At 45.0% G+C, this 17858-nt stretch overlaps 2 protein-coding genes across 2 annotated transcripts; one reads left to right on the forward strand and one right to left on the reverse strand.

Annotated features, from left to right (window-relative positions):
- The first annotated feature begins 97 nt into the window (after positions 1-97).
- On the forward strand, positions 98-3393 carry pold2 (polymerase (DNA directed), delta 2, regulatory subunit). The gene is made up of 11 exons (XM_047590788.1): positions 98-362; positions 552-784; positions 865-986; positions 1083-1206; positions 1283-1397; positions 1477-1672; positions 1779-1859; positions 2120-2277; positions 2369-2496; positions 2589-2690; positions 2802-3393. Exons 2-11 carry the CDS (start codon positions 559-561, stop codon positions 2960-2962), a joined length of 1413 nt encoding a protein of 470 aa, XP_047446744.1. The 5' UTR covers positions 98-362; positions 552-558; the 3' UTR covers positions 2963-3393.
- Positions 3340-15276, reverse strand: aebp1b (AE binding protein 1b). Its single transcript, XM_047590787.1, has 22 exons — positions 14450-15276; positions 13473-13643; positions 13323-13388; positions 12090-12389; positions 11001-11075; positions 9958-10023; positions 9623-9697; positions 8570-8641; positions 8363-8472; positions 8011-8150; positions 7837-7921; positions 7587-7731; positions 7158-7246; positions 6811-6934; positions 6365-6561; positions 6072-6248; positions 5761-5924; positions 5198-5610; positions 4952-5091; positions 4398-4497; positions 4137-4303; positions 3340-4054 (listed from the first exon to the last, which is right to left on the reverse strand). The coding sequence occupies exons 1-22, from the start codon at positions 14676-14678 to the stop codon at positions 3677-3679; spliced, it is 3483 nt and encodes a 1160-aa protein (XP_047446743.1). The 5' UTR covers positions 14679-15276; the 3' UTR covers positions 3340-3676.
- Positions 15277-17858: the final 2582 nt, after the last annotated feature.

Here is a 17858-nt window from a genome sequence, read left to right on the forward strand (position 1 = left end):
TGTTCCTGCGACGCTGCGAGAAAAAAACAAAAACAGCAGCTGTCTTGTGTGGGTGGTTGTAAAATAGTGTTTCACGTGTGCTCGAAATGCCGGTTGCATCTTAAAATCGTGTCAATTTTGTTCTTAGATTTTTGTCGTACGTTAATTTTGTGGGTCGCTTCGATGTTGTTGTATTGTTATTGCTTGATGTTTATCGCGAGAATACGCGGTGGTCTCGGAGGCGGCGAGATTTGTGACGCAAAGTGGTCGATTTCGCGGGAAGTGTTACTTTTGCTCGTAGGCAAAGAATAAAATCAGTAAATTAAGCGCTAAACCTGACGTGAAACTGTTATCGGACGAAGCGCGGCCTTCATTCTTCTAAGGTAGGATCGCTGCATCCGCTGTCTTTTTTTTAGTTTTCCTCATTAAAACGTCGATATGTTTTGGAAGTGCAATGACATCTAGTCGCTGTCATTGGGTTAACGTTAGCAGATAGCTGCTAAAATACTGTCATGCACAGTATGTTTCTAACGAAGTGACACATAAAAACCCTCCCTCTGCCTCCACTTCAGGACAACCATGTTCTCCGACCTGAGCGCCCAGAAGGATGGCTCCTCTCTCCTCTGCCGCCCTGCCTCCGAGGACCAGGGGCCGGTGTTTGAGAGGATGCCGCTGCTCTTCAACTCCTGCTCCGAGCGCTTCAAAGTCGGGGAGCGGAGTTTCAGTCGCCAGTATGCTCACATTTACGCAGCGCGACTCATGCAGATGAGGCCCATGTTATCAGAGAGAGCTCGGCAGAAGTGGGGTAAGCACGGGACCGTTTTACCATTTGGCTCTGATGCCTCAGATTACATTTCAGTATGTTTTCAAATCTCTGTCTGACAGGATCAGACGTGGTCATCAAGAAGCTCTGTGATTTGGAGGCGGGGGAGCAATGTTGCATTGTGGGGACTTTGTTTAAGCGTATGGATTTGCAGCCATCTATTTTGAAAGAGATCAGTGAGGAGGTTGGCAGCTCTGTTAAATTCACTGCATACATAGACAAAATGAGATGAGACGCTGACACGTGTAGTACAACATCTGCCTGTTTCTACTCTATTCAGCACAACCTCCTGCCTCAACCTCCACGAGCCAAATACATCCAGGATTCAGATGAGCTGATTCTGGAGGATGAACTTCAGAGGATCAAACTAGAGGGAAAAATCGACAAAGACAAGTGTGTGACAGGTCAGTACTTTTTCATAATCTCACTAGCTCATTGCTTGTCAGTGCGATCATAAAATCGTATTTCTTTCTTTCTCAGGTAGCGTCGTGGCAATATATGGAGCAGAGAGAAACGACGGGAAGTTCACAGTCGAGGACTTTTGCACAGCAGATCTCCCTTTGCAGACAGCAAGACCTGCACTCACCTCTGACAAGTAAATGCACTCATGCACAGTGTAAATCCCAGTCTGTTGTGATAATAGGCTTTAATTTCCCTGTCTGTTGTTGTTTCAGGTTTGTGCTGCTGGTGTCAGGACTTGGTCTCGGCAGTAGTCAAGCTGACAGCATGTTAGGGCTGCAGCTGCTGGTTGACATGGTTACCGGTCAGCTCGGTGACCTGGGGGAGCAAAGCGGAGCAGCGACAATTTCTAGGGTCCTACTAGCTGGAAGCCTGAGTCAAAATACCCAGGACAAGGATGCGCCAACAAAGGTAGTAGCAAAAACTTTGTTTAACATGCCATGGCACATGGTTACTTACCTATACTTGCTAGTTTAGCTTGTAAATGGCTCGCCTAAGATATGTAAATATTTTCCAGGCAAAGTATCTCACCAAGAAGACACAGGCTGGCAGTGTGGATGCCATGCGTCTTCTGGATGAGCTATTACTCCAGCTAGTGGTGAGTTTGTATCACTTAATAATATTTATAATTTCTAGTTTCTACTTCTACTTCTTGCTACTTCTTGCTTCACTTTCAACAATGAAACTTAAGTTCGGGTGTGACCAAATGAGGTGTGTTGAACATAAGTACAAAATTGACCTGTGGATCAAATGTCCTCATAAGAAGGTTACACAATTTTAACAGTGAGCATTTAGGTTTGTGACGAATAACATTAACCGACTATTAATGTTGTATGTCGCTGCCCCTTGTTGAAATAGGCCTCAGTACCAGTGGATGTAATGCCAGGACAGTACGACCCCACCAACTACACGCTCCCACAGCAGCCTCTCAATCGCTGTATGTTCCCTTTGTCCTCTGTGTACCCAACGCTACAGCTGGCCTCCAACCCATATCAGGCTGACATTGATGGAGTGAGGTAAGCAGTGCCCGCACAGAGCCTCTGTCTTTGTATGATTAACCTAAAATGTCATGTTTAGAACCTTGTTTTTTTGTTTGATCACATGAAGGTTTTTGGGCACATCAGGCCAGAACGTCAGTGATATTCAGAAGTACAGCAGCATGGACAGTCACCTGGAAATACTTGAGGAAACGCTACGACTTCGCCACCTGGCCCCTACAGCACCTGATACTCTAGGTGAGTGGATTAAAAATACAACCCAAGGCTTCTGGAAGATCTAAACATGTTATTGGTTATTTAAACTGTTTTCTCGCTTGCTCTTCAATCAGGCTGTTACCCATTTTACCAAAAAGACCCTTTCATCTTGGAAGAGTGTCCCCACGTTTACTTCAGTGGCAATGCCCCAGAGTTTGAGTCCAAAGTCATGAAAGGTCAGTGTAAGAAACCCCCTGATCTTCTTTTGTTCCCAAAATGTACCAACTAGGTTCATCACGTCCTCTCTCTGATGAATCATAATATCTTTCTTCTTCTTCTCCTTGCAGGTCCTGATGGTCAGGAAGTGCTTTTGATTGCGATTCCAGAGTTTAGCAGCAGTCAGACGGTGTGCCTGGTCAACTTACGCACCCTTCAATGTGAGCAAGTCAGCTTCTCTGCCTTCTCAGCTGATGAAGATGAAGACAGTGAGATGAATATCAGCCACTGAACACCCGTGCCTACCGATGGGCTGCCCTTTCTCTCATATTGGTGCATGTTTGGTCTACTTTCTTCTGATCACAGACCAGTCGAATCATAGTTGAGTCAAGCATTAGAGCAGCTACGCTGATGCTGATCAGTGAGATAAACTGAAAGAAAAAAACAGGACTGTTATCAGGTGCTAAAAAGGAGAAGAGACATGTTGTGTATTAACAAGCCTTTATTTGAAAAATAACTCTTCTATCCCAGCTGTGTCTGAAGAAACATGACAGAAAACCTTTCCCCGTCTGACAGCTTGTTACCAACTGTGAAGTGCTTTCCATTCATTTAATGGCCGGCCCTTCATTCTGCATTTCTGCCATGTGAGGAAAGTGTAAATAATTCATCTTTTTTTTATTTTTTTTTTTTAATGTGTGTCCACAATAAACTTGATTTCATGAAGCAAGAAGCATTCATAAAATACTGAGATGAGACAGAAAATGCAGTGTGAACTTTCAAACTCAAATAATTAAATGGGTCCATTTCTGTAAGGAGGCGTTCTTTCAAGTGTTAAGAAACTGATACACTATCTTAATATAGCTAATATTCTGCAGATTCTCATCTTCGCTCATGTCGTGCAATTCCTTGTTTGATTCTCCACCCAGCTCGAAGTGCGACACGGCGACGAGGACTACAGTTAGGAGAGGACGGTCGCTTACTGAAACAAGCCACGTTTGTGTTGGTTTTAATAGCTGTCAATCTTGAACTCGTAGTTATAATCCAGGATGGTGTCTGTGAATCCTCCGGGTGTCGAGGATTGCCCCTCCTCTATGGGCCACGAGTCGTACCAGAATGTGGTGGTCTCTGGTGTGGTGGGGATTGTGGTTGTCGTGGGGGGTAACGTTGTCGATCTTAACCTCATTAATTTCTCTTTCCGAAGGCGACGCAGGCGAAGGATCCTGAGCCTCCTCCGTCGTTCGGCGCTGAGTCCTGAATTTGGAGAATACCCGTTGCTGTTGCCATAATTGCCAACGACACCCCTCTGGCCATTATTCTCTGAATTCTGTACTCTGTTGTTGCTGTAGCTGAGTCGAATTGGCTTGTTGCCATGGAGAGCCATTATCTGCAGAAAAGATTACGACACTTGAAGTAATGCTGTTAGACAGACGGGAGGGTGGTGTCAGTTCAGGGCGGGAGAGTCTCACCTGTTTAATGCGGTCCCAGTTGGACTTGGCCAGGTTGAAGCTGCAGGCCGTTGCCCCTGACTCATAACCCACCACGCAGAGTTTGGTCACAGAGGAGAAGCCCTCAGCTCGAGCCGTCACACGGTACTCCCCGGGGTTCAGCAGTCTCCAGTAGTCCCCTGTTTGCGCTGCAAAGGCAAAAACGGGTAGACCGCTTTAAGCACAGACGGTGTGACGTTGTGTTTTAAAGAGCAGGATAATAGATGTGAGCAGTTTGCTGACCTGTGGTGACATCATGGTTTATTCCTTCCACAGATATGGTGGCGTTTGCGATGGGGTTCCCCTGCTGATCTTTCACGATCCCTCTAATCCCACGGTTTATCTAAAGAACAATAATAGGCGAACACTTTTTTAATATTTGTGCTGCACAGTAGTAATTCTCTTAGCTGTCCTATAAAGTTATGATGTTTTTATAAGGGGGGATTTTTTTTTAAGGGAAAACAGCCTAGGTAGATTTGCAAAAGGAAAAAAATTACAGACTCCCTTAAATCTCATAAGCCTCAATCAAATTTCCTGTAATCCTTGTTTCCCCTCACAGACCAGGAAGCTGGTAGGACTGGGTTGTAATTAAATATAACTACAGCATATGATCAGCAAATGATAATGAAAACAGTATTTAAAAAAAATAAATCCTTTTCCAAGTTACTGATATGCTAATTATCATGGTTTTGCATGCAACATCCACAGTATTAAAGAGGTTTTTAATCGAGCAACTTTGAATGAGAGGATGCTCTAGTGAGCCAGGACATGCTTCACCCTGTGTGTTTGTGGCTGACCTGCTCCATGAAGATTAGCATCGCTTCTCTGTTTTTCTCCCACTCCTGCGCCAACTCTTTCTGGTGAGGGAACTTGTCACAGCCCAGGAATATGGACAGCTCAAAGCAGTTGGTGTGCAGGTAGCTGAAGTCATTCATACCTGGAAGAGGAGCCCACGTTAACCTCAGAGCCTGTGCTGCACGTGCCGTCCACCAGGGTGTGTCATAAGCCCGCGCAGGCGGTCAAAGATGGCGGTCTCTACTTACTGCCTGTGACCGGCCTCCATTTGGCCCGGTTGATGATCCCGTGGCCCCCTAAACCTGGCTCTCCCTGGCAGGACCCGTGGTAGCTGTGTGTCATGCCCAGGTGGGTGGAGGCGTAGGAGACGGCCAGCCACCTGAACATGGACTCGTCTGCAATGGCCCGGGGCTCATCCTCGGGCTCGGCGTAATGATAGCCGGCGTCCCTTCCTCTGTTGTCCTCCTCCTCGCTGCGATCGCCGCCGCGGCTGTAGCCGGGGTCGTAGCCGGGGTCGTAGCCGTGATCGTAACCGCGGTCGTAGCCGTGGCCCCTCCACTCCTCCTCGGGCTCTGCATATCCCCTATTTCTCCAGTCTTCCTCTGGCTCCTCGTGGTAGCCCCTTCCCCACTCTGTCACATCAAAGCCTTCCTCCTCATACCTGCAAGAAATCATTCTGTTAAACTATATGGCGTGATTGTGAGTGTAAATGCTGCGTGATAGGAAGTAGGAGGAAATTTAAATGTGCAGAGTATGCAACTCAAAAAAAAAAAAAAACAGATTACAGTGAGGGAAATGAAGCAGGTCGTACTGTCTCTTTTTGCGGCTGTGGGGTTTCTGGCTCTCAGCGGGCTTGTTGAGGCGTAAACTGTCATAAGGATAAGCCACAACTGACTCCCCGCCCTGAAAGTTTGCACCCAACACAAATGGGTGGCTTTTCATCCAGGAGATTATGGCCCTGGTTTCCACAGCAATCTGGAGCAAAGACAACCGGATCAGGATGACACAAATAGAGCAGGGAACCACGGCCATGTCTACAACGGTGCAAAAGTCATTTAAGAATTTTTGTGTCTTATAAATGCAGCCGCCTTTAAATTGACACAACAATTCACTTTTCTTTACCGAACTATTAGTAGCCAAGTCCTCTGGTATGGGCACATGGTGGTTAGGGGTGAGTTTAGGCACCATGCCCTTATCCTCGGCGTCCCACAAGATGTTATTCAGGTCAGGGAAGTTCTGGAAGATGTCGAAGCCCTCCTCTGTGAAGTGTCCGGTGGTCCAGCTACTCAGCTCTGATCCCTGGAGGAGGAGAATTTTAATAAAGCACGCGCTCCAGTGTGGCATTTCCTGTTTAATTCTATTTTATTTTTTCTAAAAAATGAATGAGAAACATAAGATCTTTTTTCTCCACTGACCACTTTAAATGCTTCCTCGTGTCCGTCAGGGTTGAGTGAGGGAACCAGATGGATGCGTATTCCATCCACCAGGCGCTGGGCCCTGGGGTTTCTGTCTTTGTACTCTTTGCACAGGTACTGCATGAGAAGCAGGAGCATCTCGCGTCCCAGCGCCTCGTTTCCATGGAGACCCGCCGTGAAGCGAAACTCCGGCTCACCTGCGGGGACGACAAACCCCGGCAGGAGTGTAATTGTCTGTTAACCACTATTTGCTGGCGCCTACCTGCTGTTTATTGCGTTTATAGGATACAGGGCACAGCAGCACAACATCATTTAAGCCAGTCATGATCATTTCACACCGTTGGGAAATTTGAGAGAAACCACCTGGTTTGGCATTTGCTTGGAGTGAAACCATGCTCATTTTTCTACTGAAGAAATATGATATATCACAACTGTCATGTTCCCACCTATTTCATGCTCTGTGGGGTTGCCAGAGATCACCATGGCAACGATGTCCAGCCCCTTGGAGCTGCGGCCCAGGCTGTAGATGCTGGTGATGTTGGGACACTCCTCGTTCACCGACTTCATGAGCTGAAAGGTGAGATGATGGAAACGCAAAGACGGTTAATAACACACGTTGCCCTCTGGTGGCTGAGGAGTGATAGGAAAATCCTCTGCTGGGATAAAGTGGTTTACAGCAGACCCCCTGGTTCAGAGTTTAATTGATCAAGGACAGTCACGGTCTTTGGGAAGATAACTCCCAGTGGAATTCGCACAAAAAAAATGTTCAAGGGTTGGGAGCAGGGATACTCACTGCAACCATCTCTGAGTAGCTGTGGTGTTTGAACTCCAAGTAATCCACTGGCGTGACTTCATTTTGCCTGTACAGAGCACCCGCTGGATCTGTGAGGAGGAAAGAAGAAGAAGAAGGGTCAAAAAAACAGAAACATCTGATTCTCTTTCCTGCCTCTGTGGATCAGGGTTGTGCATCCCACAGATACTTGATCAGTCTGGGATCTAGTGAATCTGTAGGCCAGGTCAGCACCTTGTGATGTTTTTCATGTTTTTCGAGTTGTCACTAAACCATTTTTGTTCTAGGTGGGTGGCTTGTCCAGGTCCAAAAGCTTTCCAGCAGAACACTGAATTGTCACAAGATGCTCAATGTTATTCGCTTCTCCTGTCAGTGGTTTTAATGTTGTGGCTGATCGTTGTGTGTGTGTATGCTGGGGAGTGTCAGTCTCACCAGGCACGGGGCAGCCCAGGACCTCCAGCCTCATGCAGAGAGAACCGTTCCAGCTCTGAGGAATGATTCGGATGTAACGAGCCAGCACGGGCTCTGCCAGCTGGTTCATCACAGGCGTGTCCTTGTCACTGTTTCCAAAAAACAACTGCACGAGAGGGGATACAGGGGGGAGGAGAATAAATGAGGGCACGAGGAAGGAGACAACAAACATGGTTGGCCCGGGAGGCGAGGCAGTTTAAGGTGAGCTCACCCAGTCGGCGTATCCGTCGTGGATGGTGGTCCACTCTCTGCTGTCATTGCTGAAAGCCAGGAGGTAGGACGTCACGTAGTCGCCGCTGAAAATGAATTTAAAATGAATTCAGACAAGGCTGCTGAAGTGTATTCAGGAGTTTGAATTCATTTTATTATTTAAGGCTCGTCTTACTTATTGGGGGAATCTCGTCCCTGAGTTATGACTCCCGTGAACTCTGTATCCCTACGGGCGTCTATCTCAAACCAGTGGCTCCTGTCCTCTGAATTTGCGCACCACGCTCCACCTCGCATGTTATCCTCATCGTCAGAGCCCTGGGAGCCACAGAGAGTCAAAAGGCTGCACATTGTACTCCACAAAAGACGGTTTATCATGCAGTGACATGTAAGGCAGCCGCTAGGAAGACTCTAGCAGCTATGAATATGGATGAACATGAACTGCCAGTGCAGCCGTAACAGTATTACCTAGAGTTAATAATTAATTGGAGTCCTAGTAGAATGTGAGTGTTGCGCTGATGGTTGTGTACCTGCATGTTGAGGCGAGCCCTCTGAGGTGCAAAACTGTACTGAGACATAGACGAGGCTGTGAGCTGGTCGGGCTCAATCTTATGGGACTCCATCCCCAGGGGAGGACACTCTGCCACACACACAAACGCACAGCGGAGAAATTCAAATTGTACGTTAACTGCTGAAGCTCGTGCACGTCATCCAGATCTGAGCAGATGTTCACTCACTCTTTGGCTCTTTGAAGACACGTGGTCTGTTCCTGGCTCGCTCCTCGGCCTCCTTCAGCTTCTGTGTTCTCTCTGTGCGAGGGAAAAAAAAAAAAGACCCATCTTCATATGAAATAAATTGCACTGTCTTTGGCAACTGTCATTTGTTTTTCTTTTCTCGTTCTCTCTGCCCAGAAATGATCCAGGAACTGATGATTATTTTGCAAATATTATGTGCCAGAATTCCTGAAGAGGACCCAGAGGGCTGGAGTGTGATGAAATACAAACCTCCCAGATGTCTCTCAGTCCAAGTGTGCTCTAATGTAACTCAGATCATCCTGACCCAGAAGTTTACTGTTGAAAGACTAATGAATTACCAATTGTTAGTTATGTTTTGACACGGTGAACAAATGTGGCGTGTGGACACAACACAGCCAACTGCTGGTAATTTCATCAGAGTTTCAGAAGAAAACCAGAAACCTCTGAAGTTAACCTTTCAACTTAAAGTTATTTCACCTTAAACCTGAAAACTGTACGCACAGAAAGAGCCATAATGACTGACGGTCTTATATGTCATTTACTCCTCAGCCACCAGCTATACTCTCTGCACGCAGCAGACCACGTGGCGAAAAACCTCTCAAAGTGATGTGAGTAACTCAGGGTCGCCCACGCCGATGTCTCTCTTTTACTGTCTCTGTTCTTCGTCGCTCCAGTGGTAATCCGGTGCACGTGGATCTCGAACTCGACCTCACCCTGCAGCTCGCGGGAGATTTCTGAACTCTTAATCTCCATTTTGTGTTGGTGGGATGAACTTTTGGCCCTGTCGTGCGAGTTAAAGCAAGTAAGCAGGCCGTCGCGTTTGGAGGCGAGGGGAATAACATCTGCGTTCTCTTACAGCAGATATGTGACTGAGGGGAGGGAGCGTCTCGGAGTGCCGTTATCTGTCGGTGCTTTTGCACTTGGGTAACAGGTTATGCTCTCTCCCTCTGCAGCTTCAGTGGTCCATGTAGTGTGGCACGATCACATGCGACGGCATTATGTAAGAAAATAAATTCCACATCTGGGTCTTCTTACCTTTCTCTTCCCTCCGCCTTTCTTTCTCCGCTCTCTCTCTCTCTTTCTCCATCCACTTCTCATCCTCTTTCCTCCCTTCAGGAAGCAAGGAGATCAGCGGTAACTTTAGAGGGCTAACCAGAAATGCGTGCAACAGCTTTGTTGCCTCTCTGTAATTTTACTGTTTAGTTAAGTTGTAAACGAACAGTTGAGAAGGCCAAGATGATTATGAATCTGGAATGCTACTGACCTGACTGTGGCTTGCTGGCAAGAAGCTAACTATGACTCAGCAAGTGGTCCTAATAGAAAACATTTGGCTACTGATATATTTCACGGGGGAGTGAGTGTACACGTACTCATTCCATACTCGTCGTAGTCGTCATACCAGGTTCCCTCGTAAGGAGCAGCAGCTGTGGGCTCATCTGCATTGAAAAGAAAAAAAGAAAAAGAAAATGAATGGATATTTAATATGATCTGGGGTACGCAGGTTTACCTCCGGTGCTTTTTTATTTTAAGGTGAAACGTTGCAACACCTAATGAAATAAATGTTAGATATAACAGCAAATTCTGTACGTGAACGAAACATTGCAGTTGAGTAAATAAAGAAACTGAAGGGGAAAATAGGTCAGTTCTTCTCTTTTTTAAACCAAGCAAAACATCTGTTTGCCTTAGTCTTTGTTACTCCAAAGAAAATTATAACATATTGCACTTTCAGTGTGACTTGGGTCTAACACAATCAGCCAGTTGGAACAGAATAACACACCATAATGGGCCTGTTTACTAAGGATAATAAGGATTTGATGGCCCCATTCCTACACTTGATTTAAAATGTGATTCAATGTGGAAGTAATCCAAGTATTCAGAATACGTTACTCAGATTGAGTAACGTAACAGAATATGTTACAAATGACATTTTTGTACTCGGTAATGAAACGTGTTTTGAAAGGATCCTCCCCAACACTGGTCACAAGGGGAATGTTATGAGATTACATGTTTGCCTGTGCCAAGTTTACAGGTTTAACGCCACCCTGATTTATTCAACCACAACAGTGGCTCCATGTTTGGATGCGACTGCGACGCCCGCCATGTAATTAGGCTGTTAAATCTTTCATTTACATTTACAAGAATCATAATGAAGTTGAGATCTAATGATTTTCCCCCCACAACAGAACTATGGAAAGTTTTGTTGTGGGGATGGAACCAAGCAAACCCACCCACTCCTGTGGATAGTTCACTGACTCAGTATAATGTTGTTCCCATGTGTTTTATTGCTCACACAAAAGCACAGATGGAATGGACATTTAACCCACACTGTAACCTGTCCTAAACTTCTTTGTACTCTCCCATTTAAATAGTTTTGCCGTTTACACAGTCTGAATCCCTGACATGGGGCTTTTACCTGGTAGAGTCTCGACTATGACCTCAGGATCGACTTCTTTACCATCGGGAAATGGAAGGTTTTCTGGCACCTCATCTGCAGGGAGGGAATACGAAAGGGGAAAAAAAGTCAAACAGAGGGATTATTTATTATTTATTTGACTTAAAATGCAGGACAGGCCAAAAGGAATGAATCAGTGGAAATGCTGGACAAGCAGAGGTACAGTACAGTATGCTGGAAACACAGTGTGTCTTACGGCGGCATGACACTGTGTTTCCAGCATCTGATTCCGTGGAAATAAAAAAAAAAAAAAAACACTTAGGTCCTGTGTCGTGCTGACTTCAGCTGAAAAAGATAAAAGTTTTCACCATCAAGTCTGCGAATCAGATCTTAAAGATGAACTGTGGACGGTATGTTTTCAATTAACCTAGTTTCAATACGTTTCTTCTTTAATTGTGGAGCCACTTCCCAGCCAGATGCTTGTTGGACTGAGATTGCAGAAGCTTTTTTTTTTTTTTTTTTTTTGCTGGGACTATTTCACCATGTGTCTCAAAAGACCCATGACAAGCATCCACTTCAGTAGATTTTCTTCTTCTTCTTCTTTTTTTTTTTTTTTCCAGAAAATACATTTCAGCGACAGGTTTCAATCCGCACTCTACTTAGCTGTGACTGGATGAATCTGTTATTATTAAAACTTTAAAGCTGTAATGTTAGAGATCAGATGTATAATCTGCTGGCAAAGCTTAATTTCTACGGTTTCACTACTTACGTTTATTATTAAGAAATCTGAACAAAAATGTATCAGGATTCAGAACAAAACATTTTAAGCTTAGGTTGAGTAAATACTGGATACAATATTTATTTCTCTGAATTTTCGCTGCTTCTGCGTTTTTACAACAATAGCATTGTCTTGTATAAATAAGCTGTAATGTGCAAAGCACCACAAAGTCAAGGAAGTTCCCCGGTTTTGGTCGAGGCCTTTTCATTGCTGTTCCAGTAACCGCCCACAGAGATCATTGAAGTTTCACATCACATTATTCACATTTCATAAACCCCTCAAACCTCCTCAAATCAAAACCAAACAGGGAGAAATAAAAGGCTCAGACATACATGTGCGATCCCAGTAATCGCTGTCGTCTGTTCCACGCTTCCCATCAACCTCAGGGGCAGCGGACGTCGGGTCCATTCCATTCCAGTAGTTGTCATAGTTATCAATCACAGGAGTGACTGACTGTCCCTCGTCTGGTTTCCAGTAGTCATCATAGGAGTCTGTTACAGGAGCAGCTGGGTCTACCTGCCCAGGTGTCCAGTAGTCGTACAAGGAATCTGTGACGGGAGCCCCGGGCTGAGGCCGGGATGATGTTGTCTCAGCCTCCCAGTAGTAATCGTCTGGTTTCCAGTATTCATTGTCTGACAAGGAAACGGAAGTATTTTTATATATATATATATGTGGACATAACCATTCATCTATATCAGGAACTTTGATGTTGTAAATTAAAAAAACACTTCCAATGATTCAGGTACTGGTATCCATGACGATGTCCATGTACACTACCAGTCACGAGTTTGGATACACCTTCTCACTTTAGTTTCTCACTGAATTGAATGAGAAGGCGTGTCCACACTTTTAGCTGGTAGTGTGCATGTTGGAAAAAAGTTGCCCTTCCCAAAAGATTTGGGGGAAATAGGGGATTACACACTAATTGTTTGGAAACATGCATTTCATTTAGAAATGCATGGATGTAGAAATGCCACTTTGAGGCAAACTGCTATTTCTTCTAGTTGTCAAAGGAAAACATATCCACATCCTCACCCGTATGACTAAAGGTTTGATAAGCAAGCACCATGCTGCACGGAAGAAAACTTTAAACTAGTGACTAGACCATGAACTCATTTGGAAAACATTTACTGAGGTAATAAACCAAGCGGTATCATTTTCTCGTAGACTTTTATGCCGTCAGGCTCCTTTTCTCAGCCAGTGGAGTCGTCCGCTGAAGGCCATTAGAAAGACTTGAAGCACTTCCACACTCACTTCCTTTGCCAGACCCGGAGGTTACATCAGCTTCTCATATAAAGTCTGCTTCAGCTTCAACCTACAGTAACTCGATTCTAACACTCAGATCACCATCACCAGAATTTGTAACCAGAATTTGAGGTGGGTGAAATGTTTTAGTTATTAATGATGGAAATTTTTACCAATCCAACCAACGTTAACCATATATGGGTGGAAGTCTGTTTTTACAGATATGATTAATTACGTAACTTTACAAACTGACATTCAGCAGTGAACCCCTGTCCCCACACCAGTGATTTCCATACGGTCCCTACGACATCTCAACTCACCAACAGGATATGGGTAGTCTGTGATTGGTTCAGTGGGTGGTTCAGTCGGTGGTTCAGTCGGGATTGCTGGAAACGTCCAACAGACACAAGGTCAACAACACTCAATCAAGTCCAACCAATTCACCCAAGTGCAGACTTGGCTGTTCTTACTTGTTGTGGTAGGTGGCAGAGTTGTGGTCGTCTGCCGGTCCTTTTTCTTTCCCTTCTTCTCAGATTTGGGCTTTTTTGTGGCGTTGGGGTCCTTTGGCTCTTTGTTCTTTTTCTTGTCCTTCTTCTTCTTTTTGTTTTCATCTGGAGCTCTTCTCACCCTACCCACAGTACCTGGGAAACACATGGAAAAACAAGTGGGGAGAGGTTATTGCACAAACTCATTTTTGTCAACTTTTGGCCAAAGTGGTAGACAGATGCTGTGACAAGCAGATCCCACATCATGAATCAATATTAAACATACTCACAGTGAGTACAAAAGAAAGAAGGTTATCAGTTAGGGTCAGTTTGTGTGACTTATGAGCATTTCATGACAGAATTTCTTTCAAAACGTAAGGCGTCTGGGGGAAAACAGGGAATGCCAGATGCATTTCAGTGGTTGTTTCAGGTCCATCACTATTTCCTTTTGAGGCTGAAGTCTGAAGTCCTGAGGTGCTTATTATGGAAAACATGCCTCTCTTTCCATTAGTCGCGCTCCATTAACTGCGGTTCAGACAAAAAATCTCTCCAGATACCCAATAAATATATCACTCTCACCTCTGAAACATCAGTGACACTCATTAACGGCTCATGGGGCTTTGAGCTCCAGCAAACACTCTTCAGAATCCATTCTTCCAGTGCAACATTAGACCAGAGTCTGCGTCAAACATTCAGGTTCACGGCAACGTTGGAAAAGTGCAGAAAAATCTGCCTGCAAGGTGCTTGACTCTGAGTGCCTTCACCTCTGAGCAGAGGAATGTGTCCTGTTTATCCCCCGCTGCGTGGAGGCAGTGGAAGACAGGTAAGCATCCGGACTTTGTCATTCTTGTCTGAGCTGTCAGAGGCTAAATGAGCGCGTGTTGTGTTTGTGTCTGCGTTCTCTCTTCCATGTCGTGCCACAGGAGAAAGACTACACCGGACCTCTCTGTCTTTTCACGTACCTTTCTGTTCAGCCACTTCTCTGTCACTCTGGATGCTGCTTCCCAGTGGTTCCTCCGCAGGTCCTTGTGGGTCATCCGGGGACTGGTCTCCCAGCTGATCCCCTGTGCGCTTCTCCCCTCCAGCCTGCCTGAGAGAAACTATCCCCCCAGCGCTCTCCCCTCCTCTGGGGATCAACAGGCAGCACAGGGCCAGCAGAGCCACAGACACAATCACAGTCTGGCTTTTCATACCTGCTGCTTTTTCCAGCTGCTGAATCCTTTGGCTCGGCGTTTGTTGTTTTGTACCTCGGCTTCGCAAGATTTATGTTTCACCCTTGCCTCCCCTGTGTTGTTTCCATGTGATCCACACTTTTACTCCAGCAGGAAAATCTCTGCTCCTACACACGTACCACCAGCCACAGCGTTAGCCAGACTGGGCTAGACAGAGATGCAGTGGGAGGGGGTAGGGACGGGCAGGCAGGGAGGGAGGGAAGGGAGGTGGGTTGCACAGACAGACAGACAGACAGAGAAAAAGATACAAAGCAAAGCAGCAATCCAGTCCAATGAATAGACGGTGTTCCTAATTGCCCCTGCAGCTACGGTCAGCTGAAAAAACAGCGTGAAGGCCAGAGGATTCCCTTCACCTGGCTGACGAGTCAGAACAGGTGCAGTGTTCAGACGGGAGATGGGGGAGGAGGATTAGGGAGGGCAGGTGAGGCCCCAACTGCAGAGTTTACCCCTCTTTTGGGACAGATAAAGGAGCCCACTCTCTTTCGTCAGCAGGTTCTGTGAATTCCTCGGCGGAGAGCTTTGGCCCTGCAGACTCACCACAGAGCAACAGGAGAGAGGAGTGACTCCTAGGACCCTGAATTCCACAGGAGGAGGAGGAGGAGGAGGAGGAGGAGCAGGAGAAACGGGGTGAAGGGGGAGGATAGAGACTTTGGGAGTGCGTTAACAAAACCAAACACCACTAATCTGCAGAGAGAAGAATTCACAGAAAATGAAAACAAGCAAGAGTAAAACATAGATTCTTTTTCGGTCCAGGACATGTTTTGGTTGGAGCTTTGCTTTCCATCTCTTCTCTGTGCTGCGCAGTCAGTCTTTCCTCGGTGTATTCACTTTCTCCTTCCTGGAGAAAACGTTATTGTAGGCAACGGGGCCGCTGAGAAGTGCACACACACACACACACACACACGCACAGAGAGAGACGCACAAACGCACAGTGGGCAGGAAAAGTGTTTGAGCAGATGACAAAACTATAACCTTTAAAGATTTGGTATTTTCTTTGCCTTCCCCTCCTCCACACGTCCGTCCACTGTTTAGAGAGCCTGTCAGGGCCCTCAAAAGCCAGAAGCGTGGTATAATTTACCACCAGTGGAGTCAAGGTAAACCTCGGGTCCCTTCATGCTAATACAGAGCAGCTTATATTCTAGGCCTGAAACGTGAAAGACACCAAAAAAAAAGTTCCAAATTCTGTACCATTTAGTATTACAGTTAAAGTCAGGATGAAGAAGCCTGGGCTGCAAAATCTATCTGGGAACCTAGCCTCATGTTAGCCCACTTGTGCAGCACTTGCAAATTTCAATAATCTCATCTGAGGTTTTTGGCCTTGGAGTGTTCCTGAAAAAAATGCTATCGTCACCAGAGCTCTTCTGTGAGAGGACACTTATTATCCAGAAATGACTGATATTAGAATGAAACGGTGCCATCAAAACACTGCAACGACAGTCCACTGAAGTCCTGAACTCTCATCAGGCCGGGTCGTAAAAATGATTTCCTCAGAATGAGTTTCAGACCCGAGCCAGACAAGACACAATGGCACTGGCCAAAACACCCAAGTGTATAAAAACCTGTTGTAATAGTTTATTGTATACTGTCCCAGACTGCAAGGACAGTAAAACAGGAGTGCTCTTATTTGATTTTGAGAAAACCTATTCCAGTCTTATCTCTGGAGGATATGACTAGCGCTGTGAAGAATGCAGCAGATAATTCAGACTACAATAAGGTCAAACCGAGGCCTTAGCAGCTGGCAGGGATACAGATACACACGGGGGAACTGGACGGAAAGTGATTTTCATTCATTTTTTTTTCAAAAAAAAAAAAATGCGATTTACCAACAAACACAGATTATCAGAAAGCCAGAATACTGAGCTCCTGATAAGAAATGTCTCTAATCATAAACTTGAGGATTGCTTTTTCACATTCCAGGCAATGGAGGAATTACACTGTATTCAAATACACTGACAACACTTTATGTACAGTTACTCCACTTTGTGTAATTGAAGTGCTCTCTGGTTTTTCCCAATAACACTTGTTATAAACTTTTAAAATGGGATCAAACTTAATAGTAGAATTATGTCGTAGAAGTGATTACATATAAAATTAAAGTTAAATGAACATAGCAATGTAAAAAGTAGTTCAAATTAAATTAAATGTATTATTCTCCTTTTTTATTTATTATGTTTTATTTATTTTATTTGGCTTCTTGTAGGTTGTTAGTACATGATTAGTATTTTTACTTCCAATTTTGCTGATAATGTTTTGATAATATAACATTATATTATAATCTTGATGTTACTCATACTTCAACAAAAGATGGTGAATATAACTTCACAGCAAAAAACACCACTCATGTGACTGGATCAGAGTAGTTTTTTTTAACCTTTTAAAGTGGTTTGAATTTTGAAAATGAATAAATAAATACACAAAGAGAAGAATGACAGTGGCCAGGAGTTAATTTCTATAGGACAGTTGTTGACCCTGACCACAAGTAGCACTCACACATGTTTTAATGTCTCCACTGGAGCCAACGAAAACCACAGCCCTTTAAAGCAGTGAGCGATAATGAACTTGACATCACTTTTATACGGCTCCGTAAACTCCCGTATGTCGGTATTTCAGCGTCTGTGCGCGTAGCCTTGAGCTGAACGTCAGGATCCGTTGGACAGGAAACAGTGACATCAGAGAGAAAGAAAGGAACAGAGTAGGGGGAGGGAAGGGAGAGCAAAAGTCAGAGAGAAATGCTGTAATCCAGCAGGCTCACTAGGTACAAATGGAAAGAGGTTTGTAAAACTAAATCCTGCCCTATTCTCTTAATTCTCACTGCGCACTCTAATGCCTGTACCCTCTAGTAAGATATCTGATATGTGATTTCTGTGGTCCACATTATTAACCCTTTGAAGGGCTCCTGAGTGATTTTCCTTAAACTCTTAGTCTTTGCTCTTCCCTCTCCACTGAAGCCACTTGAGCACTGGAATAACTTAAGTGAAGCACGGACGGCTCAGCAAACCGTGAGCAGCTATCAAAATAACTTATGAAACTGCGATTTTGATTGAGATTGGTGATGAAAAACTGGCTGAACTATTTTTCCATCCTGCTGTGCTGTGTGATTCAGCAGGTCCACCACTTCCCAGTCATCTGGCACGGTGGG

This window comes from Mugil cephalus, chromosome 8 (genome assembly GCF_022458985.1).
Source record: "Mugil cephalus isolate CIBA_MC_2020 chromosome 8, CIBA_Mcephalus_1.1, whole genome shotgun sequence".
Lineage (NCBI taxonomy): Eukaryota > Metazoa > Chordata > Actinopteri > Mugiliformes > Mugilidae > Mugil > Mugil cephalus.

Bases quoted from the DNA above. Each gene is read 5' to 3' on its own strand.
- pold2 (XM_047590788.1), top strand. From the start codon at position 559: ATGTTCTCCGACCTGAGCGCCCAGAAGGATGGCTCCTCTCTCCTCTGC. The intron at 987-1,082 runs GTTGGCAGCTCT...TACTCTATTCAG, and splicing joins TGAAAGAGATCAGTGAGGAG to CACAACCTCCTGCCTCAACC. The intron at 1,207-1,282 runs GTCAGTACTTTT...TTTCTTTCTCAG, and splicing joins CAAAGACAAGTGTGTGACAG to GTAGCGTCGTGGCAATATAT.
- aebp1b (XM_047590787.1), bottom strand. From the start codon at position 14,678: ATGAAAAGCCAGACTGTGATTGTGTCTGTGGCTCTGCTGGCCCTGTGC. The intron at 10,024-11,000 runs GTAAAAGCCCCA...TTTTCAATGCAG, and splicing joins CATAGTCGAGACTCTACCAG to ATGAGCCCACAGCTGCTGCT. The intron at 4,055-4,136 runs GTGAGACTCTCC...TCTTTTCTGCAG, and splicing joins ACTGGGACCGCATTAAACAG to ATAATGGCTCTCCATGGCAA.